At 42.9% G+C, this 25,974-nt stretch overlaps 2 protein-coding genes across 3 annotated transcripts; both read right to left on the bottom strand.

Moving 5' to 3' along the window:
• Positions 1-229: 229 nt before the first annotated feature.
• On the bottom strand, positions 230-11,310 carry LOC129841392 (zinc finger protein with KRAB and SCAN domains 5-like). Of its 2 annotated transcripts, XM_055909649.1 has the most exons (5): positions 7,599-11,310; positions 7,123-7,253; positions 6,747-6,920; positions 1,796-1,907; positions 230-1,609 (listed from the first exon to the last, which is right to left on the bottom strand). In XM_055909649.1, exons 1-5 carry the CDS (start codon positions 7,873-7,875, stop codon positions 1,521-1,523), a joined length of 783 nt encoding a protein of 260 aa, XP_055765624.1. In that variant the 5' UTR covers positions 7,876-11,310; the 3' UTR covers positions 230-1,520. The 2 variants fall into 2 exon arrangements, with proteins under 2 accessions (XP_055765624.1, XP_055765622.1); XM_055909647.1 differs by lacking the exons at positions 230-1,609; positions 1,796-1,907 and having other exon boundaries at positions 4,689-6,920.
• An 89-nt stretch (positions 11,311-11,399) lies between these two features.
• Positions 11,400-23,528, bottom strand: LOC129841386 (zinc finger protein 445-like). Its single transcript, XM_055909636.1, has 6 exons — positions 23,030-23,528; positions 19,331-19,461; positions 18,959-19,132; positions 13,506-13,658; positions 13,035-13,146; positions 11,400-12,742 (listed from the first exon to the last, which is right to left on the bottom strand). Exons 1-6 carry the CDS (start codon positions 23,301-23,303, stop codon positions 11,781-11,783), a joined length of 1,806 nt encoding a protein of 601 aa, XP_055765611.1. The 5' UTR covers positions 23,304-23,528; the 3' UTR covers positions 11,400-11,780.
• Positions 23,529-25,974: the final 2,446 nt, after the last annotated feature.

Genomic DNA, 25,974 nt, shown 5'->3' with positions numbered 1-25,974 from the left:
TTGTACAAAAGAGCATAAGAAACTCTTTGCTGTAGACACAGAAACATGATATTATAAAATGTTAACCACAGTCAAGCCCATCTTTAACACTGATTCAAGTACCTAACAATATGGAGTCATTGGAGTTTATTTTTTAAAATGTCCATACGTGTTGATTCAAGAATTAAGTATGTTTTGGTTTGACAGAGAAGGGAAAGTCCTTACAATGATACAAAAATAACCAGTCAGCACAGAGTCAATTTTGTATTTAATTTGAACGAAATGGTCATACACTCACATAACGTGAAGTACAGTACTTTTATTGCACAATATTCTATCTTTTTCTGTAAATCTGGTACCCTCACTTTAATTAAATTAATGTTAGAATACTTTGGAAAAGGCTCAACATTACATTACAAACACCTTCACTACTTCATGTCAAGTAAACATTAATTAAGGCAATATAATTTCCTCATAAAACACCCACATCAAACAACAGGACAAGTTTGTCACTCTTCATCCGTGAAGCTTTTTTACAGACACCATCCCACCAACCATCACCATATCATCTACTCTGCCTCATCATACTCATTCTTCCCTCAGTTCTCCTCATCCAGTTCCCTACTACATCCAAAATCAACAGATTTAACTACAAACTAACTAGTACTACATTACATGTCATAATACTCTATACATGGGCTGTGTGCATTTTCTGCTGGTGTATCCTGAGGTAGCTCCTCTTAGACCCTCTTCCCGCAGTGTGTACAGGCGAACGGCCTCTCTCCCGTGTGGACCGTCAGGTGCATCTTTAGCTGGTGCTGGTATGAGAACCTTTTCTCACACTGGGGGGCAGCTGTATGATTTGTCCCCTGTGTGGACCCTATGGTGCCTCTTCAGGTTGGACTAGTGGGAGAAACTAGCCTGGCACATGTGGCATTCAAATGATTTCTCCCCTGTGTGCATCTCCACCTGCTTGGGAAAACTGAAGGCTTTACCACAGAACGAACACGGAAAACAATTCTCTTTGGCGCTGCCACCTTTACTGATTCTGTCTCTACTACTGTCATTTGTCAATGGGCTTGTGTAGCTACTGAGTGTTGAGGCACAGGCATTGTCTGAGTTCTGGTTTAACATAAGGAGAGTGTGAGTAGGATGAAGGCCAGGGAGTGTCTGTATTGTCACACAGTCCATGTTCCAGTTGATAGATCCTATAGAAGGCAGACTGAAGGCAGCACCTGTTAACCTGAGGCCCAATCAGTCTCTCTGAATCACAACTATAGGAGCAGGATGGAGCATCGCTAGTCCAGGCTGTGTCTGTTCTCTCCCGCCGCATACTGACACCTACCCATCCCCACAGACAAAATCTAAACCTCTCCCTGGTCTCAGTCAGTCTGCTGTAATGGATACTACATTTGGTTGTTGTTTTGTGTTCGACTGTCTGTTTCTGTCTGTGGTTAACAGTGTTCTTCCCCAGCCCAGAGTTGAGGATGCTGTCCCATCATCCACTGACCTCCACTATGTCACCTCTGGTCCTGGCCTTCTCAGTGACGTTGTCCCCTGGCTGCACCCATCTGGGTCTGGGAATCCAAGATGGCGGCCCAGTCTCCTCTGTTTGCCTCCAGCCAACCACCTGCAGGAAGAGGTTACAAAATAGATTTGACAAAAACTCTACATATGAAATTGAGTCAATTACCTGGTCAAGTTCATACATTATGTAAACATAAGTTGTACTGGTTTCAGAAAAAACAGCCAGGTGCATCACTATTCCCATTAAAGCTCTATTAGTGTATGTAGGCTATATGCATTTCTCCCTTACCTTGCACCCCCATCTTTAGTCCACTCAGCAGGTCAGTGCTCTCTGGTTCGTCTTCTATTGTCTCCTCTTTGACTAGCAGCAGATCAGGCTTCCCATCCTCCATGTCTACTGACTGTAAGAGATACAGAGTGAGAGGATGTTGGATCAAGACATCTGATATGAGCACCCTGCTATGGAGCATCTTCTGATTGGGCAATGAGGGATTGCTATGAGTACTATGTTAGTTGATTTGATATTATGCAAATGTATTAATTGATTTGAGGTTATTCCTTTTGATTTCAATCACTTTTTGACCACATCCCTTTTGATTTGAACGAAACTTTTCATACATATTTGCCCATGGTAGAAGTGGTCAGAAAGTAACATTTTGGACCTAAGTGCCAAAACATTCAGGAGAGGTGCTCAAAGTTGATTCATTTTGCATACCCTAGCATAACATGAGACATGTCTTCATCACAGTTGAGTTTGATATCATTTAAAAGCTTACACGCCAGGGTTGTCAAACAATTACATTTTTTAATTTATTGTCTTTTGCTTCTAATTGTTTTACCCTGTGACATCAATTATCTAAACCTAAATAACATTTTAAAAAATGAGTAAGGACCAAACGGTTATAATTATCCAAAAAGCTTGCTTTCAAAGTTGACAGATTGAGTGTTTCCCTCAATTTTGTGCTTCTGTGTTAGGCATATTAACATTCTGTCGTATCCAACAGGCATCACATGCGATAACTAATATTGTAATTGCCTTATATGCCATTTTCTCTTCGGCTACCCATCCCAGCCCCTTCTGCTCTGCATGGCTACAGAATAGAAACCATGACCAAGACATACACCTTTCTCTCCACTTAGAATACTTGAGTATATCATTGTTAAGTTCATATCATTTAGGTTTTACATTGATCCATGACAGACAGACAGACAATGTCACTATTCACTAACTCCACCTTTGAGTCTGTTTCAGGAGTCAACAGACAATAACTCAGCCTCACTGAAGTTTGCCCTGAAGAATGCAGTGTACACATTCATTTGAGCTTATTGTGAAGGTAGGCCTATGTCACTGTAAATAACATAACTCACACATGCCCAGAAAACAGAGGATTCTCTCTCTCCCACAAAATGCAAATCAGGTCACCGTTCATGATTGTTAACCCTGCTAAAATACCTTCACCACCTAGGTGGAGTAGAGTAGTCGGGACGACAACACCCAGGGGGAGTAGTCGGGACGACAACACCCAGGGGGAGTAGTCGGGACGACAACACCCAGGGGGAGTAGTCGGGACGACAACACCCAGGGGGAGTAGTCGGGACGACAACACCCAGGGGGAGTAGTCGGGACGACAACACCTAGGTGAAGTAGAGTAGCCTAGTCAGGACTACAAGGTTGGACAATCATGGGTGGCTTGACCTGGGTGTTGATGTACACGGTGGGTAGGAACGTGACAGTACTGTCTTGACTGTATACAGAGAGAGAGATGCCTGACTCTCAGTTCTCTGGGCTGAACTGAGAACAGCAAACTGGTAATGTATGGACCGGATCCATGACAGACATGATGACCATTCAACAACCTAACTATGTGTTTCATGACTCTTACAGGACGGAGGACTCCCGGGGGTTGAGCAAGCGGCAATATTGTACTATTGACAAAGTGAGGAAGTGGATGAAATTGTGAAAAAAAAAAAAAACGACATCACAATGGGTCCATATTTTGTTCCGTTTACCATTTAATGCCTGTTCTGATCATGTTTACAAAACCAATTACAAGGTGAACAAACAATGGAATGGAAAATAAATGATTAGAATGTACAGAAAGCCCACATGTTCATTCTAGTCTACTCCTGCGCTCAGCGTCCTATCACACATTGACTGAGGGTTCCCATTGTTACAATGTTTGACAGGGGCCACAATGACAATTCAATTGTTACAGGGTTCCTCATGAGCACCACTGAGTTCCTCATGAGCACCACATTAGCACCACATTAGAACCATGTCTGTGCTCTAACAAGCCCCCACTTCCTCCTGTCTTGACTATAACCTTTAATACAGTATACACTACATTCTGGTACAGGAACACAGGTGTTATTGTTTGGAGAACGAGTCATGTATGTACTCCATAAACATCAACAATGTAATATCTGGCTGAAGGTTGATAATACAAAGTAAATAACAAGGAACAGAGCAGAAGTACACGATATGTATACATTTGAAGATGTTTATTGATAGTAGGGCTGGGCGATATTGCTTAACTCATATCTTGATTTTTTTTTTTCAAACTTATGGGAGATTCACTATATATATTTATTTTCTCTAAATAAGTTTGTTGTACAAGTAAAAGGTCAAATACACTTCATTTAAAACAGTGAGCAATAATCTATTGAATTCAGAGCGTGTGAAGTTATACCTAGGCTAAATATAAGCCTTCCACAATCACAAGAACCACTAAGAGTTTCATTATTTTATCAAAATAGTTTAATAATCACTGATCTGGCTTTCAAGTCTGTCTATGAAAATGTCCTTTTGTTACAAATTTAACCAGAACCCTGCATAATGCACATTCACTAGGTATTGTAGAAAATGAACACCGGTCTCATAAACAATCTCTCAAGCACAAGCCCACGTGCTAGTGAGTAGCCAGCTAATATTTCTATTTCAAGTTTAGCCAACTTGGATCTCGATATAATTTCACACGCTCTGAATTCAGCTAACACGGTAGAACAGTTGGGATTGTTATGAACACAACCATCTGTCTGTCTCCAACTGTTTGAACGGCCTGTTCACCTTGTTCAGATGTTGAGGTCAAGTGGCCTACCTTATTTCTCAGAATGACAAGTTGCCAATTCCTTATATAAATAGTTTTATGCTTATTCCACATTTAGAAAACACAGACTAAACAGCTAGTAAAACAATCTTTATTTGACAAAAATGCTGCTAGCGATACGTGGTACCGTAATATGCGCATGACAAACTGAGCGTACGTTTTCCAGAATGAATGTTCATTGGTACATCCGTTTTAGCAGTGTCTACTCTGCTCGAAATTTGAGCAGCTGAAACATAAACAGGGGTCGAAAGGTTACCTTCTCCTCTATTACAGTAAAATAATGTCTCCATGTGTTTCGGTGTCCATATGACCGATTCTGTTGGACCAAACCTCAAATGCAAATAGCGAGTTGAAACCGTTTGTCAGAGAGGAAGAAGTGATCTCTCATCTTTATTGTTGTGTGTGGTAGGGGGAGGGGCTTGGGAGAAAGAGGAGAAGGGAGAGGTTTCACTCTCGCCAAAATAAGCCAAATGCGTTTGTATGCGCTTATTTTGACCCTAAGCTTGTCCCCTGCCTTTCTGCCTTTGGGACGACTCCCCCCCATTGTTAGGGCGGGGAGACATGAGCATCTCGTCGTTATATACCGATCTCTGGTGTAAATGGAAAGGTGCACAGCACAGAAGGAGCGAACGAGACCAAAAAGACAACATCAGAACAAGGGGACATAAACGCTCAGAAAAACTCAAACTAAAAACTTGTGCAATACTCCAAATGCGATACAGGCATTTGGAATATTGCACAAAAACATGAAGTCGAATGAATCAAATTAATTCTATATATCGCCCAGCACTAATTGATAGGCAATGCATTTGGTACAGATTATGATTTATGATTTGACAGCCTTATTCTAACCGGCTTATCAAAACAATGTGCAATACATTGGGCCATTATATCAGTAGGTAGCTATATTGCTATAAAAGTATTGGTCCACAGTATTGCTAGTGTCCAATACTGATACAGGCAAGAGTTGCTTGTCTTGGGTCCCAACAAAAAGCTTTAGGCCCAACTGTTATATTGGTTGTCTAGTAGCCAGCTAGTGGGGATACTTGAAAACTTTACAGCTAGCTAGATCGTTCCAGCTGTTGTTTACTTAGCTAGCCAGGTAGCTATCGAGTGGAATGGTTACTTTTATGTTAAAGAGGAATGGATTTTCTGCTGGTGTATCCTTAGGTATCTCCTCTCAGAGAACCTCTTCCCGCAGTGATTACAGGCGAATGGCCTTTCTCCCGTGTGGACCCTTTGGTGCCTCTTCAGGTCACCAGCCTGGGCGAAGCGCATATGACACTCAGTACAGCTGAAGGGTTTCACCCCTGTGTGGACCCTCTGGTGCCGCTTCAGGTTGCCAGCCTCAGCAAAGCGCATGTGACACTGGGTACAGCTGAAGGGTTTCTCCCCTGTGTGGACCCTCTGGTGGATCTCCACTTTCTGGGGGCAGCTGAAGCCTTTGTTACAAAACATGCAGAGGAACCGTTTCTCTTTACTATTGCCTGATGTGGCTCCTCCTCCCTGAGCCTGGGCTCTAGCTCTGTCGTTTGAGTTCAATACCTGATCAAAAATGACGCAGCCGTGTGAATCGGAAGGCCACATCGACGTGGACACTCGGTTGCGATCCGTGAGGTCATTTAAAGGGGAGTGTGTCGTGACATTTGGATTAGTCTCTAAGCTTTCCCTGTAATCTAAGAAATCTCTGCCCTGTGAGAGTCCATCTCCTAAGTGAGTATCTGCATTCCATGTGGGAGGAGCGTCGCCCTCCACTTTCACCTCATCTACCACTATAACCTCCCCTTTCTTATCTCGGCAGCCTTCAGTGTATACAGTACCACTGTACTGGTTCCAGTCCCCTCTAGACAGATCAGTGTGTGTCTCTAAATCCAAGGGAATGTTGCCAGGGTCCATCTCTGTAGTGTAAGAACAAGACGGATCATTGCCAGTTTCTAACACATCACCTGCGTCTCGATGGGAATGACCCGTCCTCAGGCTTGGGTTACCGTAAAGTAAATACTCTGAGCCGAGAGCAGGAGGACAGTCCAGTCTCCCCAGCCCCAGTCTCTCTGGGCTCTCTGGTCTCTGTGTTACAGTTAAAGCCTTGGTGTCGGTCTCTGACTTGCGGGTGCTGTTCAGCGTTCCACTGACCTCCGTGATGCTGCATCTGGTCCTGGGCTGCGTGGTGGCGGTGGTGGGGTTTGCTGTGGCTAAAGATGGCGCTCCAGCCGATCCAGTCTGGATGTCTCTGCTGTGTCGTTGGCCCTCCTCTCCTTCAGACCTTTCCTGCTTGACCCCAAGACCTGCAGTCTCTGCATCTGCAGCCTGACAAGAAGAGGAGGTTGTTACCGGTAACTAGTTGAATTGGATAACAATGTCGTAGGGAAGTCTCACAAACTCCCATATGGCAGATACATGAGGATGTACATGTAAACAAGTGAATAGCTAAGGGGAGCCTTACAGAAATAAACAGGCCATATTTCATTTACATAGTAACCCATTTTCAATGCAACACTATTACACTGACCTCTATCACGATAACGTTCTGGGTTGTGGTTCCACTCCCCTCATCTACAGTGATTGGTTGGTCATCTCTCCATGTATTGTGTCCCACTGGCTTCACAAAGCTCCTGTGTCCTCCAGTGAGATTTCCTTCACCTGAGAGAGTGATTGGGGGGGGGAAGAGGTGCTTAGGTTAACTACTGTCAATGATCAACAGTATATTGTGCACTATTGACGCTGTCTAGAATGGGTAGGATGCAAGGTAACACTTATTATAACTACTGTATGTACTACTTATTGATTGATGTAGGCTGATTAGGTTCCATGTATCACATTGTTTGCAATGAGTAATAAGAAATACAGTAAATCAGGGATCTGGTTACAATATGCTATTGTGTCTTTGCTCAAGGTAGCTAAGTAATCAGGAGAATTATTGCATTCTATCCAAAAACTGACCAAGACCCGATTACGCAGCCTCTGCCTTTTTTCTGCAAAATGTACCTCTTGCCATTCCTCTGTATCGGTCGAGGATCTTGACACTACTGGGACGACTGGCGAGGACGCGCTCTCGCATTGTCCTCTCTGTGCGCTCTCGTGCCACCTTCAGTTCCAGTAGTTTCCTTCGTAATGTCCTGTTTTCTTTCTGGCTTTGAGTTATTTCTAAACGAAACACTGCATAGTCGTCGTCTACGAGTTTACAAATCTCTGCCACGGCTGCATTCGCTAGCACCTCCATGATGGAAGCTATTTGAGTGTGAAAAACCACACAGTTAGCCATTGTTAGCAGCTAACTAACCTGCGGTACATACATAAATATCGTCTATCAACCAAGTCCTGTCTCCAACGTGAATTAAACACTATATGGGGTAAGTATGTGATGCTGTGCAGTTAAATTAGTTATATTTTAACATCTAAATAACAACAATAAAACACTAACGTGGACATTGTTCTTTGTCACTTTTCACTTCCGTTAATTCTTCGTGTGAGTTTCCGGCAGACTAGTTGTGTTGCGTATTGCTGCCTTTCACAGGTCGGAGTGTGAATTGCACATTGTCAGAAAAAAGTGGAAAGGATTATTTTTTTTTATCGCACCTCCACCTAACTCTACACATAAACACACCACCCTTATCCCACTACTTTAGCCTTACCAGATCCTACACCAGCCTGGGAGGATGGAACCTTTCTCTTAAAACCAACTGTAGATCTTCTGCAAAGAGAAACCCTTACACCCAAAAATGTCTGTTCTGCTGCCACTGCCACATATACTTTCTGCGATTTAAGCTCCATCAGTGCAGTACAATTTAATGACCATAGCAATAAACGCAAGAAATCCTACCTAACTTAAACTCATCCTCTGGATTTCTCTCTTCAGGCCTACTCACCGGGGGGCTCCTAGGTCTCAAACTCTCGGCAGTATTCTGCCTTCTGCCTACAGTTAGCAGCTGTTAGCTTTGCCCACGACTAGCTCATGTGAACTACAATCGAGACGCTTTTGTTTTAACGTTTAGAAACGTCAATACTCATCGCTTGCGACACGGCCTTTAACCTTAAACATAAAATGATCCTTCATTTGGGAATGATATAAACATTAGAATGTTGTTAACAAATGACCAGCAATCTAAATCAGAGTACATTTTTCATCAGTATGAAAGAAATCATCTTGTTGATACTGAGCATACCCCCATTGGTCAGCATGGTGGAAATAACTATTTCCATCCCCATAACACCATCTTTAGGAACACAAATTAGCATATCTTGTTGGACAAATCCAGGTAGTGAATCCCGGTTTAAGTCAAATGTATTGCGTTGGTGCCCAATGAACATGACCCAGAACAAACATCATGATTCCACTACTTATAAGGCCACTCCTATAGACTCTATGTGCCATTAGCACCATCCATTAGTACCATACGTGCTATAGTTCCTGAGTATTATCATTATCATCACAAATGTAATTTGGTAATGGATATAAATCAAATAGATTAGGATCAGTTCCACTCTCCGGATCAGAGTTCACCCTCTTCACCCTAGCCATTAGCACCATCCATTAGTACCATACGTGCTATAGTTCCTGAGTATTATCATTATCATCACAAATGTAATTTGGTAATGGATATAAATCAAATAGATTAGGATCAGTTCCACTCTCCGGGTCAGAGTTCACCCTCTCCATTCACCAATCAATCCGTCAGTTTTAAAAATCATTCAATTTCCAAATCATAATCAAAACCTAATTAATTATGCAACCCAAATTTAGAATGACATTGTTCAGTGATTAGAACCCTCAATTTGGCATACACCAACATTGGCAGAATGTACATTTATATTAACATACAGTATAATGAACCTATAATTCTTGTATTAACTTTCTTATCATGATTTATAATTACAGATCATTATCTTAATGCATTCTTAATCTAAATTACTATACATGTAGCAGTGTGTAGATCTCTACAATCAACCTTATACCCAAAATAAACAATTTTAGACAAATCTAAATCAATTATGGGTGCAGTTAACCAGGCACTGATTCTCCTGGTGTCTCTTCATTGGTTGTTTTTCAGATAGCTTCATATTTCAAAGTGGATGGCCCCTGATAATGTCTCACCTGGGCTGCCACCACCTTTACCACCCATTATGTCTTGTCCATTTGTCAACCAGCATACCAGCAACATGAAAGAAGACTGGAACAGATCTCCCTCCATGCTCACTCTAGGTGGACTCCTGTCACACTCCCGAGAGAAAAGACACAAGAGAAGAACCAGTTGATAGCTTTGATTGGATGCTGTACACCGGTTGCTGGCTCAGGTCTTTTGGTGGAAGTGGTGTGGACAGGGCCGTATTGAACGCTTTTGTTGCACTTCTTCAGACGGTTAGAGGGGGTTTTTGAGGTTCACACCGTTCTCTGCCGAATTTTCCCTGCCATGCATCAAGACACCTTCTGACGTCACTTTTCATGATATGAGAGAGAGAGAGAGAGAGAGATCAGAACAACAGTTTAGTTCATTTCTGATTCAGGAAATCCAGACAAGCATTGACTATATGACAAATTATTACTTTTACCATTTATTCCTAATACAAATCTCTAAACACATGTCAAAGAGAATAACAACACATTCTGCTGAATTGTTTTTTCAAATTGGCTTACATTCCCCATCACACTGTCAACTTCATCGCAGAGCCACAGGATCAGGAAGTTAGATCTCTAACCCATCGTGAGAAATCCCAACAATCCAGCAGACCCAATCTAGTGAGATTTGTATCGAAACAAAACAGAACATACAACACAACAATACACTCCTTCATATATCACTCCATACACTTCTACATATCACTCAAGGTGTGTAAACTTCAATCCAAAACCTCAGAGGACTGGTAATTCACACCAGTGTGAGTCATGTGTTAAAAAATCTAATCGAATAAGAATCACTACCATTAATAATTCCATAAAGAAAAACATTGTACCCATACGATTAAAGGAAAATAGTCTTAATGCAGCCTCAAAGGCAACGCCCTCTCCTTCTTCCCGTTGGTCCAAATCACAAATATGACTATGAACTATGAACTTCATCATAAATATCAGTGTTACAAATGACCTTCAAATCATCATCTGAATGGCTTTCCATTGAGGGCGATCAAACCACAGTGGAAAGTCAGGACAGAGGTCATACAAACCCTTCAAAGAAGTGTGTCTTACTATATTTGACTAATTAATGAAATAGTCAAACATTTCATACATTTCGTATCCCAGGTTTACAATAAGTTTCCAGTACATTTCTATTCAAAATCATTCACGTTTAATTAAAACTCGTGTGTGTGTGTGTGTGTGCCCCTTTAAGATACCTCGGCACTAACCCATATTCATAACCAGTAAGTTGTGTGTGCATGCTGGTGTGTGTGTGTGTGGTAAACCATATGGCAAAAACAAACAAAAATTGCCAGGCCTTATTTAATTTGGTAGATTTATACTTATAAAACTGCCAAATTTCACTAAGTCCTCTCCTAAGACCATAGCCTCAGGAAACATTGGCATATAACGACACAACAACACACAGTCAAGAATACAAAACAATTAATTTTATACTGACTTCTCACAACCATACGCACACACATACACACAACCATACACACACACATACACAACCATAAGCACACACATGTCCTGCTACCCAGCCGACAGAGATTAGTGACCTTGTCCTTGAGACTTACTCCCCGTTCTCTCTCAAATCTCTAGTCAGGTCGGCACCAAGCTCAGACAGTCTGTGTTTAAAATACCATAAAGACATATTGTCTTTACCCTAATTCTGACTAGGACTACACATTTATTGATTATGATTTTATACATTCTAATCAATTCCATACAATTATGTTTCAGGGCGGAATATTCTAATCATTCAATTAACAGATAATTTTCACCGATCAACTACTTCAGGTCAAGTAAACCTGAATTAAGGCACTATCATTTCCTCATTATAAAACACCAGCATCAAACAGGACAAGGTTGTTACTCTTCATAAGTAAAGCATTTTTACAGACACCATCACACCAGCTTTCACCATATCATCTACTCTGCCTCATCATACTCATTATTTTCTCAGTTCACCTCATCCAGTTCCCTACTACATCCTAAACCAACAGAATTAACTACAAACTAACTAGTACTACATTACATGTCATAATACTCTATACATGGGCTGTGTGCATTTTCTGCTGGTGTATCCTGAGGTAGCTCCTCTCTGAGAACCTCTTCCCGCAGTGCGTACAGGTGAATGGCCTCTCTCCCGTGTGGACCTTCAGGTGCGCCTTCAGATGGTGCTGGTGGGAGAACCTCTTCTCACACTGGGGGCAGCTGTAGGGTTTCTCCCCTGTGTGGACCCTCTGGTGCCTCTTCAGGTGGTGCTGGTGGGAGAACCTCTTCTCACACAGGTGGCAGCCAAACGGTTTCTCCCCCGTGTGCATCCTCTGATGGCTCTCCATCTGTTTGCGGAAACTGAAGACTTTCCAACAGAATGAACATGGGAAGCACTTCTCTTTGCCACCAGATCTGCTGATAGCATTACTACTACTACTGTTATTTGTCAATGGACTTGTGTAGCCATTTAGTGTTGAGGCACTGGCATTGTCTGAGGTCTGGTTTAACATTAGCAGAGTGTGAGGAGGACGAAGGCCAGGGAGTGTCTGTGTTGTCACAGGGTCCATGTTCCAGTTGATAGATCCTATAGAAGGCAGGCTGAAGGCAGCACCTGTTAGGTGATTAACCTGAGGCCCAATCAGTCTCTCTGAATCACAACTATAGGAGCAGGACGGAGCATCGCCAGCCGAGTCTGTGTCTGTTCTCTCCCGCCCCATACTGACACCTCCCCGTCCCCGCAGACCAAATCTAAACCTTGTCCTGGTCTCAGCCAGTCTGTTGTCATGGAGACTAAGATCGGATGTTGTTTTGCGTTCGACTGTCTGTTTCTGGTTGTGGTTAACAGTGTTGTTCCCCAGCCCAGAGATGAGGACACTGTCCCATCCACAGGACTCCACTATGTCGCTTTTGGTCCCAGCCTGCTCTGTGATGTCATCCCCTGGGCTCTTGGCTGCACCAGTCTGGGAATCCAATATGGCCACCAAGTCTCCTCTGTTAGCCTCCAGCAAACCACCTATTGGCAAATGTTACAATCCAGACTTAACTTTTTAACAAACATGACAACAGAACAAAAATCATAGACATGGATTTTGTGTGTGTTATTTGCCTGGTGATATCTATGACTGTCATGTTGATATACATAGTTTTGTTTATTTTTGAATTTCATACAAATTGTATTGATATTGTTTTAGAAATAAAGTACTCATAAGGTTTCATATGTGTTTAATAAAAACATTTGTCAGGCGCATCACTATTCCCATTGAAGATCTATTACTGTATGTAGGTTATTTGTGTGTCTCCCTTACCTTGCTCCCCCATCTTTAGTCCACTCAGCAGGTCAATGCTCTCTGGTCCGTCCTCTATCGTCTCCTCTTTGACCAGCAGCAGATCAGGCTTCCCATCCTCCATGTCTACTGACTGTAAGAGATACAGAGTGAGAGGATGTTGGATCAAGAAATCTGATATGAGCACCCTGCTATGGAGCATCTTCTGATTGGGCAATGAGAGATTGCTATGAGTACTATGCAAACATGTTAGTTGATTTGATTACCTGACACGTAAATGGTTGGATAATTCAAATGCAGGGTCCCACACTTAAAACAAAATGAATCAACATCTGGGCCCGTATCCACAAAGTCTCAGAGTAGAATTGCTGATCTTTCCATTTAATCATATTAATTATGACCTAAAAGGCTAAACTGATCCTAAATCAGCACTCCTTCTCTAAGAGGCTTTGTGGATACGGGCCCTGACCTAATACCATACAATGGGCTCACCTCAGTGAGATTGTGTAGGGTCCTGTGCTGCTCAGCTGGTTCCTCTGTGGGTTCAGGAGGTGTAGTCTGGTTGTCCTCCATGACCATGGTCCCCTCAGGGTTCCCCAGACCCTCCTCACACCCTTCCTCCTTCACCAGCAGCACCTCCTCCTCCTGGAAGAGACAGGTGATACAGATTATACAGACATGCACTCCCTCAGGTACGTACACACACACACACACACAGAAAATAAAACACACTTTCAACATGGAGTGTTTACCCATCCCCACTGTTTGTGTGTATTAAGGATCCCCATTAGCTGCTTCCAGGGGTTCAGCACAATTAGGGCAGTTATACAATTTTGAAAACATTACAATACATTTCACAACACATTAAGTGTGTGCCCTCAGGCCACTACTCTACTACCACATAGCTACAACACACAATAAATGTTATCATGTTTGTGTGTGTGCATGTGTCTACGTTTAGGTCCTATACTGTAGTTACAGAACGACTTCATTGTTGTTAAACCCATCATGGTGGACATACAGTAAATATGGTGTGGGTGAATAGTCAGCTATGATCAGACAAGACTAAACTATTTTGACGTGTACAGTAGGTTTTTGTTAGTGTGTGGGGATGTGTAGGTATATTTAGTAAGTAGTCTGGTTATAATGCGCTGTCGGGGGTATGTAGAATAAGGTGAAATCAGGGGCCGTATCCAAAAAGTCTCTCAGAGGAGTGCTGATGTAGGATCAGTTTTGCCTTTCAGATCATAATGAATAAGACGATGTAGACAGGCCGGGGGCCTGATCCTCGATCAGCACTTCTACTCTAAGACTCTTTGTTGGGCCGGTATCCACAAAAGCCTCTCAGAGTAGAAAATTGTTCATAAGTGCTGAGAATAGATACATTTACTCCTACTCTAATGGGTAAAAATAAAAGCGATGCATGAAGCTACTTTAGTCATAACAGTCCCAGCTAGTCGACAGATATTTAGGAAACGACATGAGCTGGCCTAACCAGTTAAGAGTTACCAGCAGGTTTACTGGTAATGAAGTGGGTCAGTGGTTCCTGTGCCACATGCAATTGCTTTGGAGTTGTTCAAATAATGTTTGGATATTTCTATATGATCAATTCGTAAATAATCTAGACGTACATGCAACAGTATCTCTTGAGCTTTTGACAATGATTTCACGAGGCCTATTTCACATGATATGCCTAAATACTTATAAAGACTAGATTAAATTAATAAACACGTTTTTCTTTCGATTATTTAATTACCTACATAATGCTATTTCATGTTATCCCGTCGAAGCGCAACAACAAAACCCTAAATCGGGAATGCCGGTATATTGGGCAACTGAAAGCATCTAAGGCTTATGTAAACTTTGATTGTGTCCGATTAAAATTCTAGACCTTTCAAACGTATGCAACATTATTGGCAAGTGATTTGATAAACGGGAGTTAAAAGTTGTTAAAGGGAAGTGACAAGGGTTGGTAACAGTATAATAATCACTAAATAATCAGAATTGGTAAAAACAAAAAAAAGGTTATTTATGCCAACATATTAGGCGATAATTAAGAGAAGGCAAAGTGATCGTGTCAGGCGAAAACTATATCAAACGTTTTACCATCGCAATATTTGATGTATAGAGTTCACAGCTGGCGATGCCTCATTGGTTATTCCCTATCATTTGCAACAATGTCAATGAGCGTCATCACTATCTTTCCTTTGCGGGATGTCGTGACTATCAGCTGAGATAAACTTTTTTGAGTTGATTTTACTCCTGGCTCAGTTTGCCTGGGCAGTGTCTTCAAATCAAATTGTATTTGTTACATGCGCCGAATACAGCAGGTGTAGTTGACCTTACAGTGAAATTCTTACTTACAAGCCATTAACCACCAATGCAGTTTTAGGAAAAATACGTGTTAAGTAAAAAATAGTTAAGTAAAAAAGAAATTAAAGTAACAAATAAGTAAAGAGCAGCAGTAAAATAACAATAGCGATGCTATATACAGGAGGTACTGGTACAGTCAATGTGTGGGGGCACCGGTTAGAGTTAGTTACTATGCATATATAATAAACAGAGAATAGTAGCAGCTTAAATGAGGGGGGGCAATGCAAATAGTCTGGGTAGCCATTTGATTAGCTGTTCAGGAGGCTTATGGCTTGGGGGTAGAAGCTGTTGAGAAGCCTTTTGGACCTAGACTTGGTGCTCCGGTACCGCTTGACGTGCGGCAGCAGAGAGAACAGTCTATGACTAGGGTGGCTGGAGTCTTTGACAATTTTTAGGGCCTTCCTCTGACACCGCCTGGTATAGAGTTCCTGGATGGCAGGAAGTTTGGGCCCGGTGATGTATTGGGCCGTTCGCAGTGCCTTGCGGTCGGAGGCAGAGCAGTTGCCATTCCAGGCAGTGATGCAACCCGTCAGGATGCTCTCGATGGTGCAGCTGTAGAACTTTTTGAGTATCTGAGGACCCATGCCAAATCTTTTCAGTCTCCTGAGAGGGAGTAGGTTTTGTCGTGCCCTCTTCACGACTGTCTTGGTGTGCTTAGACCATGTTAGTTTGTTGGTGATGTGGACACCAAAGAACTGGAAGCTCTCAACCTGCTCCACTACAGCCCTGTCGATGAGAATGGGTGCGTTCTTGGTCCTCCTTTTCCTGTAGTCCACAATCATCTCCTTTGTCTTGATCACGTTGAGAGAGAGGTTGTTGTCCTGGCACCACACGGCCAGGTCTTTGACCTCCTCCCTATAGGCTGTCTCATCGTTGTCGGTGATCAAGCCTACCACTGTTGTGTCATCAGCAAACTTAATGATGGTGTTGGAGTCGTGCCTGGCCATGCAGTCATGAGTGAAGAGGGAGTACAGGAGGGGACTGAGCACGCACCCCTGAGGGGCCCCCGTGTTGAAGATCAGCGTGGCAGATGTGTTGTTACCTACCCTTACCAACTGGGGGCGGCCAGTCAGGAAGTCCAGGATCCAGTTGCAAAGGTTTGTGGCGGCAGGTAGCCTAGTGGTTAGAGCGTTGGACTAGTAACCGAAAGGTTGCAAGATCGAATCCCCGAGCTGACAAGGTAGAAATCTGTCGTTCTGCCCCTGAAACCACTGTTCCTAGGCCATCATTGAAAATAAAAATTTGCTCTTAACTGACTTGCCTAGTTAAATAAATAAAGGTGTTTCGTCCCAGGATCCTTAGCTTAGAGGACACTATGGTGTTGAACGCTGAGCTGTAGTCAATGAATAGCATTCTCACATAGGTGTTCCTTTTGTCCAGGTCTGAAAGGGCAGTAGGGAGTGCAATAGAGATTGCATCATTATTACCACCTGGTGGTAAGGGTTATCATAAACCTACTCTAAGCTGGGAGTTATTATTTAAAAAAATGTAAACATGTTTTAACAGGACGCCTTGGACCTTTTCTGAGATGCATTGTGGATACAGGCCCAGATGTGATGTATACTAAAGAGAATCTCAATGAAAGTCTTAGAATGAAAAGTCCCATTTTGTGTTTATTAAACATAAACAAGTTTTAAATACACCATATGAAAACCACACACACGTCTCAATGGACTTGATAAACTGCATTAATTTTCTCATTAAACATGTCTCGGGGGTAAAAAATAAAGTAGTTTAATAGAAGTAATGAAACAGGCATTTGTGAACATCATATATCCTACAGAGTACAAACACAATAGGTAACAGTCTTTTTAGGCTTATGTGGCTTATACACAGTGTACAAAACATTAGGAACACTTTCCTGCTTTTTCCATGACATAGACTGACCAGGTGAATCCAGGTGAAAGCTAGTATCCCTTATTGATGTCACTTGTTAAATTTACTTCAATCAGTGTAGATAAAGGGGAGGAGACAGGTTAAAGAAGGATTTGTAAGCCTTGAGGCAATTGAGAAAGGGATTGTGTATGTGTGCCATTCAGAGAGTGAATGGGCAAGACAAAAGTGCCTTTGAAAGGGATATGGTAGTTGGTGCCATGTGCATCGGTTTGAGTGTGTCAATAACTGCAACGCTGCTGGGTTTTTCACACTCAACAGTTTCCCGTGTGTATCAAGAATGGTCCTCCACCAAAAGGACATCCAGCCAACTTGACACAACTGTGGGAAGCATTGGAGTCAACATGGGCCAGCATCCCTGTGGAACGCTTTCGACACCTTGTAGAGTTCATGCCCTGACGAATTGAGACTGTTCTGAGGACAAAAGGGGGTGCAACTCAATATTAAGAAGGTGTTCCTAATGTTTTGTGCACTCAGTGTATATCATATCACACAATGTCTGGATGCAATATTCAACACTGAAATCTGTTACTCTCGTTATTCCAAATGCATCTGTGGGTCTTTTCTGCTGAAAACAATGAAAATGTGTCTTTAATGCAGGGTTTGATCTAAATGTCAGAAGCTATCGAGTGGAATGGTTACTTTCTATGTTATAGAGTGGAATGTTTTTTCTGCTGGTGTAGCCTGAGGTAGCTCCTCTCTGAGAACCTCTTCTCACAATGGGGGCAGCTATAGGGTTTCTCCCCTGTGTGGACCCTCTGGTGCCTCTTCAGGTCACCAGCCTGGGCGAAGCGCATATGACACTGGGTACAGCTGTGCGGTTTCTCCCCTGTGTGGACCCTCTGGTGTCTCTTCAGGTGGCCAGCCTGGGCGAAGCGCATGTGACACTGGGTGCAGCTGAAGGGTTTCTCCCCTGTGTGGACCCTCTGGTGCCTCTCCACCTTCTGGGAGCAACTGAAGCCTTTGTTACAGAACATGCAGAGGAAAGGTTTCTCTTTACTATATCCTGATGTGGCTCCCCCTCCCTGAACCTGGGTTCTATCCCTGTTGTTTGAGTTCAATTCCTGATCGAAAAGGACATGGCCGTGTGAATCGGAAGGCCCCATCGACGTGGACACTGGGTCGCAATGCCTGAGCAAGTGTAAAGGGGAATGGGTCGCAACATTTGTATTTGATTCAAAGCTTTCCCTGTAATCTAAGAAATCTCTGCCCTGTGAGAGTCCGTCTCCTAGGTGCCTATCTGCATTCCATGTGGGAGGAACGTTGCCCTCCACTTTTACAGTCACTTCATCTACGACCAGACCGCCCCCTTTCTCATCCAAGCACCCTTCAGAGTATACACTACTACTGTACTGGTTCCAGTCCCCTCTAGACAGATCAGTCTGTGCCTCTAAACCCAAGGGCATGTTGTCACGGTCCATCTCTGTAGTGTAAGAACAAGACGGATCATTGCCAGTCTCTAAAGCGGCACCTGAGTCCTGATGGGATTGAATCGTCCTCGGGCTTGGGTTACCGTAAAGTAAATACTCTGAGCCGAGAGCAGGACAGCCCTGTGGCCCCAGCCCCAATCTCTCTGGGTCTGATCTGGGTTCAGATCCTGTGTGTAAAAGCCTTTGTGTTACAGTTAAAGTCTCGGTGTCTGTCTCTGACTTGAGGACGGTGTTCAGCGTTCCACTGACCTCCATGATGCTGCATCGGGTCCTGGGCTGCACTAGGGAGGCGGTGGGATCCTCCATAGCTACAGGGGGCGCTCCTGCCGCTTCAGTCTGGATGTCTCTGCTGTGTCTTGGGTCCTCCTCTCCTTCAGTCCTCTCCTGCTTGACCACAGGACCTGCAGCCTCTGTATCTGCAGACTGACACAAGAAGAGGAGGTTATTATCAGTACATTAGTTGAATTGGATAACAATGTCGTGGGGAAGTCTCACAAGCTCCCATATGGCAAATACATTATGATGTACACGTGAGCTAATGAATAGCTGTGGGCAGCCTTTTTGAAATAAACTTGTCACATTTGATATACTGTAATTTTTATGTAACACTATTAAACTAACCTCTATCACAATAACGTGCTGGGTTGAGGTTCCACTCCCCTCGTCAACAGTGATTGGTTGGTCATCTCTCCATGTATTGTGTTCCGATGGCTTCACAAAGCTTCTGTGGACTCCATTGAGATGTCCTTCACCTGAGAGAGTGATTGGGGGAAAAGGAGGTGGTTAAGTTAGGTACTGTAAATGCTCAACTGTATATTGTACCCTATTGACACTGTCTAGAATTGGCAAGGATATAAGGTAACACTTCTCATAACTTCTTGATTTACTATTTATTGATAAATGTCAGTCATGAAGACAGTTGTGAAGAGGGCACGACAAAACATATTCCCTCTCAGGAGACTGAAAATATTTGGCATAGGTCCTCAGATCCTAAAAAGGTTTTAGGCTGCACCACCACAGCTGCACCACCACAGCTGCACCATCGAGAGCATCCTGATGGGTTGCATCACTGCCTGGTATGGCAACTGCTCGGCCTCCGACCGCAAGGCACTACGGAGGGTAGTGCGTATGGCCCAGTACATCACCGGGGCCAAGCTTCCTGCCACCCAGGACCTCTATACCAGGCGGTGTCAGAGGAAGGCCCTAAAAATTCATCCAGCCACCCTAGTCATAGACTGTTCTCTCTGCTACCGCACGGCAAGCGGTACCGGAGCGCCATGTCTAGGTCCAAGAGGCTATTTGCATTGCCCCGCCCATGGATTCGAACCAGCGACTTTTTGGTTACTGGTCCAACACTCTTAACTGCTAAACTACCTGCAACCCCAATCCAGAATCTGGTTGGAATATAATATTGTGTCTTTGCGGAAGATGGCTAAGTAATCATGGGGAATTATTGCATACTATCCACAAACTGACCAAGACCCAATTATGGGTAACACATCTGGGCCCGGTTTCCTGATAGCAATGGAACTTAGGCTTCGGAGTGTTTTAAGATACATCTTTCCTACAACGGGCTAAGATGTCACGTGTTTCCCAAAACACCAAGCAGAGAGAACTTTCGCTTAAAGGCAATTTATGCTTGATCCACAGGCTCCGTACGTAGGGTGTGACGCAACAGCGGAGCATTCGGAGCCTTGTGGAGGCCAAATCCAGCTCTGTACAGAGATGCCATGCGCCTCTCATGTTGTGTAACAATGCGGAGGGCTCCGTATAGCTCCACACTGACACGATTGGTTGACGGTAGGTGGGGGTGGTAAATCCTATATAAACACAAACTCAATTTCTTGACAACAAACATGGAGAACATTAATGAAAGGCTATCAGAAGAAGTTAACAAAAAACAAAAACATATTTATGATACCTCGTGTACGGATTTCAAAAAACACATTTTTGTGTTTGAACTGTGTGTTTGAGATCGGGAAGGTAATGGGGATAACACGGGTGAAGAGGTCAATGAAATGCAGACCCTAGGGGATAGAAGGAAGCTGGATTGACGCACATTCAACAAATCTGATCTAACAAAGTGGATATTTGTCAAATCCATCACGATTTCTATATTATAACAGGTCCACAATGTGGTTACTCAAATCCAATTTGGATACATTTGGCTGTTTTCGCTGCAAAACATTTAGAAGTTGTGCCTTTTCAGGTTTAGAAAAAATGACTGCCAAATGCTAACTCCCATTCGTATAAACTGGTAGCACAGCTAGCATACAGACATCGGTGGTGGTAGTCGTCAAAGTAGTTTTAACTGTAATGCAGTTGATTCATGACAATGACATTAACATATATTGAGCTTGACATCCATATAAGCATTATACTCCGATTTCTACCTCAACATAGTGTGAAAAACCCATACAAACAATAGCCTAAATACAGTGGTGTGTATTCATGGATGCCAAGGGAAGCCAGGCTTCCCCAAATATTTGACCAATAAAAATGATAAAATAATGTCTCTTTCATCTCTGTTTTTTTCTCTGTCCAAATGTTCCGTTTATTTGCAAGTGACTTAATCTCACCGGAGAAATCATCCGAGCGAGGGAAACAGCGCCCCTCTGTCTCAGTATGTGTAGCGCATGTATTTTATGCTGCCTGGAACACCAATCAAATCACATCCTAAGCGAACCGTCATTATTGTTTCTGGTCTGTTTGTGTTGATGTCCTGCAGTAGCTAGTTTACTAAATCGGCTCTTTCCTAAACCATGGATGGAGATGGGGATTTGGACTTGTGGTTTTGACTTAAATCTCTGTACAGGCCAATGATTATGAAGGCGATTCTGATCTAACCATAAATGAATATGTTGTACCACTGGCCTGAGACGATTGAAGTCCAATATGTAGCCTAGTAGGCTCACGTTAACTAGCTAGCTCATTGTTGCCTGTGTAAGGAAGTCAGGATATCAAGCATTTAAGCTAGATAGCCTATCAAAACAAAAACTAAAAGTGTACTGCATGATAGAGCCATAGTCTGTTTTGCCAACATGAAAGAGAGGAGGATGGCATTTGTGTTCAACTAGTCAACAAGTAGGGTGAGTCCAATTTTTTTTTTTGTTTTACTTACGTGCACACGCACACACAAACATCAGTTCCATGGACAGCCACATGGTATAAAAAAAAAAGTGCAACATTGATTGGACTAAATCTTTTTTGGTATCTTTAAGTTGATTTTCAGTGTATTATACCAAGCATATATAGCCTCGTATATTTGATGTTTAAGTTGAAATGGTGCTGGAATAGCGGAGGCAGTGCTCCCGTTGTCTTTGTGCTGACTTGCGGTAACTCTGTGGTCCTAAATCAGTAGTTGTTTAGTAAACTGTCGAAAACATGAACTTGCTTAACCATTCTGCAGGTGAGAACTGTTTGTTACATGTAATTTGCTTTGGACGGATGTTGTGCTCCGGTTTTGTCTAGTTAAATTTATTCCGCCACTGTGTAACTTGTCTTTTTGTTGGGCTTACTGTATATCACAGTGGCATATTAACTAATGGGTTACAGAGCAAACAAAGCAATTACCACAACATAAGTGGTAATATGTCTTTTTTTTTTACTGGCTTGGCTTCCTTTGTGATACTACCCACGCACCTAAATCAGGGTTTCCGAAACTACACAGCTGATACCAAATAATCAACCTATCATCAAGCTTTGATCATTTGAATCAGCTGTGTAGTGCTAGGGAAAAACCCAAAACGTATACCCGGGGGGTCAGGACCGAGTTTGGGATACGCTAGCCTAAATTTAGACAAATTTTGCTGGGGGAAATGGGGAGATTCGGGGTGGAGGTGCAGGTGGAAAAACAGTGCAGCCTTTTAAACGTTTTTGTGACTTAAAGATTTTTGAAGACTTGCAAGGGGTACCGACACTGGAAGACCTGCCCTCCCTGGTTCCCATTGAGCCTGAGTAGGGATCAGATCTGTTATTTTTTTTAACAGCAAAGTTGTTTGATTTAGTTTATTGGTATTTTGATCCATTTATGGGAATCCTGTTTCCATCCCTCACAGTAGGTGGCGGGATGCACATTAAATTGTGCGATCGCCAATATACCATAGAAGACAACTTCCTTCACAACAGCTCTGTGCTGCTCCGCGAAACACAAGAAGTAGAGGCCATATCACCGTAAATGTATTAAAAAGATATAGCCTGCCTATACTGTAGGTAGGCTATTTTTTTCAATGAAATCAGTGTTATGTTCATTCAATTGTCTTTTTATTTTGCCAATGCTGACGTCGGGTTGACCATGCAGCGCCTTTATTCAAAATGTACCTCTTGCCATTCCTCTGTATCGGTCGAGGATCTTCACACTTCTGGGGCGACTGACAAGGACGCGCTCTCGCATTGCCACCTCTCGTGACACCTTAAGTTCCTGTAGCTGTAGTTTCCTCCGCAATGCCCTGTTTTCTTTCTGGCTTTGAGTTATTTCCAAACGAAACACTGCATAGTCGTCGTCTACGAGTTTACAGATCTCTGCCACGGCTGCATTCGCTAGCACCTCCATGATGGAGGCTATTTGAGTGTGAAAAACAATACAGCTGGCCATTGTTAGCGAACATTAGCAGCTAGCTATAGACAACATCTATCAACCAAGTCCTGTCTCCAACGCGAATGAAAGACTACCTGGAGTAAGTATGTGATGCTGTTTAGTTAAATGAGTCAAATGTTGATTTCCATGGTGTTAATAAACCTCTAAATAAAAACGCGAGCGTGGAAATTGTTCTTCGTCACTGTTTACTTCCGTTTACACTGAAGTGAAGAGAAATATCAGCGTGTCGTCGCAACACTTAAAAAAAAGTACTTCCGGGTCACAGAGTTTTAGAAATTCTTCAAAATTAACGTCGCCCAAGTAATAGTAGAAAACTGTCAATAACCTGCATTTATTCATATTTGTTCATATTTAAGTGACATTTGCACCATGTTCCAAAGTCATATAAATGCCCCAAGTGCGAATCCCTGTTAATGGAATACATATTGGCTTTTAGAGCATAAACTATTTTGGGTGCTGCATTAAAAGTTATGTTGGGAGTAGTAGTGTTTGTAGAATGTATATATGGTGTCATTTCATGGGGCTCTGAATAATATGGAGTGTTGCTGGCCTTTTACTACACCCATTCTATTGGGACAAACCTCAGTCACCCATGAAATAACACCATATATTCTACAGATCCTACTGAGTATTTCCAACCCCACTTTTTTCATTGGTGCATAGAATCGTATTCTCTCTCTAAGCCAATAATGTAATTCTTAGGCCTACAGTGTATTGGATTGGGACCAATGAAATGAGTGGAGTAGAAAGGGCTTGCTGGGTTTTTAGACCACAGTCATCCAAGAAATAACACCATATATAGACTCTAGTGCTAGATCAATAGGGTCTGTAGAATATTATGTTCTTTACAGTCATTTACTTAAGCTCCAAACATTTTTTAAATTCTTTTATTTCCCCTTTATTTAACCAGGTAGGCTAGTTGAGAACAAGTTCTCATTTGCAACTGTGATCTGGCCAAGATTAAGCAAAGCAGTTTGACACATACAACAACAGTTACACATGGAATAAACAAACATACAGTCAATAATACCGTAGAAAAAGTCTATATACAGTATGTGCAAATGAGGTAGGATAAGGGAGGTAAGGCAATAAATAGGCCATGGTGGCGAAGTAATTACAATATAGCAATTATACACTGGAATGGTAGATGTGCAGAAGATGAATGTGTAAGTAGAGATACTGGGGTGCAAAGGAGAAAGATAAATAAATAAATACAGTATGGGGATGAGGTAGTTGGATGGGCTATTTCCAGGTGGGCTATGCACAGGTGCAGTGATCTGTGAGCTGCTCTGACAGCTGGTGCTTAAAGCTAGTGAGGGAGATATGAGTCTCCAGCCTTAGTGATTTTTGCAGTTCGTTCCAGTCATTGGCAGCAGAGAACTGGAAGGAAAGGTGGCCAAAGGAAGAATTGGCTTTGGGGCTGACCAGTGAGATATACCTGCTGGAGCACGTGCTACGGGTGGGTGCTGCTATGGTGACCAGTGAGCTGAGATAAGGTGGGGCTTTACCTAGCAGAGACTTGTAGATGACCTGGAGCCAGTGGGTTTGTTGACGAATATGAAGCGAAGGCCAGCCAACGAGAGCATACAGGTTGCAGTGGTGGGTAGTATATGGGGCTTTGGTGACAAAACGGATGGCACTGTGATAGACTGCATCCAATTTGTTGAGTAGAGTGTTGGAGGCTATTTTGTAAATGACATCGCCGAAGTCGAGGATCAGTAGGATGGTCAGTTTTACGAGGGTATGTTTGGCAGCATGAGTGCAGGATGCTTTGTTGCGATATAGGAAACCGATTCTAGATTTAATTTTGGAATGGAGATGCTTAATGTGAGTCTGGAAGGAGAGTTTACAGTCTAACCAGACACCTAGGTATTTATAGTTGTCCACATATTCTAAGTCAGAACCGTCCAGAGTAGTGATGCTGGGCGGGCGGGCAGGCAGGTGCGGGCAGCGATCGGTTGAAGAGCATGCATTTAGTTTTACTTGCATTTAAGAGCAGTTGGAGGCCACGGAAGGAGAGTTGTATGGCATTGAAGCTCGTCTGGAGGTTAGTTAACACAGTGTCCAAAGAAGGGCCAGAGGTATACAGAATGGTGTCATCTGCGTAGAGGTGGATCAGAGAATCACCAGCAACAAGTGCGACATCATTGATGTATACAGAGAAGAGAGTCGGCCCAAAAATTGAACCCTGTGGCCCTCCGATTTGACACACTGAACTCTATCAGAGAAGTAGTTGGTGGGCGAGGCAATCATTTGAGAAACCAAGGCTGTTGAGTCTGCCGATAAGAATATGGTGATTGACAGAGTCAAAAGCCTTGACCAGGTCGATGAATACGGCTGCACAATAATGTCTCTTATCGAAGGCGGTTAGGATATCGTTTAGGACCTTGAGCGTGGCTGAGGTGCCCCCATGACCAGCTCTGAAACCAGATTGCATAGCGGAGAAGGTACGGTGGGATTCGAAATGGTCGGTAATCTGTTTCGAAGACCTTAGAAAGGCAGGGTAGATTTAGGTCTGTAGCAGTTTGGGTCTAGAGTGTCTCCCTCTTTGAAGAGGGGGATGACCGTGGCAGATTTCCAATCTTTGGGAATCTCAGACGATATAAAAGAGAGGTTGAACAGGCTAGTAATATGGGTTGCAACAATTTCGGCAGATAGTTTTATAAAG

Source organism: Salvelinus fontinalis, chromosome 42 (genome assembly GCF_029448725.1).
Source record: "Salvelinus fontinalis isolate EN_2023a chromosome 42, ASM2944872v1, whole genome shotgun sequence".
Lineage (NCBI taxonomy): Eukaryota > Metazoa > Chordata > Actinopteri > Salmoniformes > Salmonidae > Salvelinus > Salvelinus fontinalis.
This window is presented reverse-complemented; position numbering and strand designations above follow the sequence as displayed.

Bases quoted from the DNA above. Each gene is read 5' to 3' on its own strand.
- LOC129841392 (XM_055909647.1), bottom strand. From the start codon at position 7,875: ATGGCTAACTGTGTGGTTTTTCACACTCAAATAGCTTCCATCATGGAG. The intron at 7,254-7,598 runs GTACATTTTGCA...TCACTCTCTCAG, and splicing joins ATACAGAGGAATGGCAAGAG to GTGAAGGAAATCTCACTGGA. The intron at 6,921-7,122 runs GTCAGTGTAATA...TCTTCTTGTCAG, and splicing joins AGAACGTTATCGTGATAGAG to GCTGCAGATGCAGAGACTGC.
- LOC129841386 (XM_055909636.1), bottom strand. From the start codon at position 23,303: ATGGCCAGCTGTATTGTTTTTCACACTCAAATAGCCTCCATCATGGAG. The intron at 19,462-23,029 runs GTACATTTTGAA...TCACTCTCTCAG, and splicing joins ATACAGAGGAATGGCAAGAG to GTGAAGGACATCTCAATGGA. The intron at 19,133-19,330 runs GTTAGTTTAATA...TTCTTGTGTCAG, and splicing joins AGCACGTTATTGTGATAGAG to TCTGCAGATACAGAGGCTGC.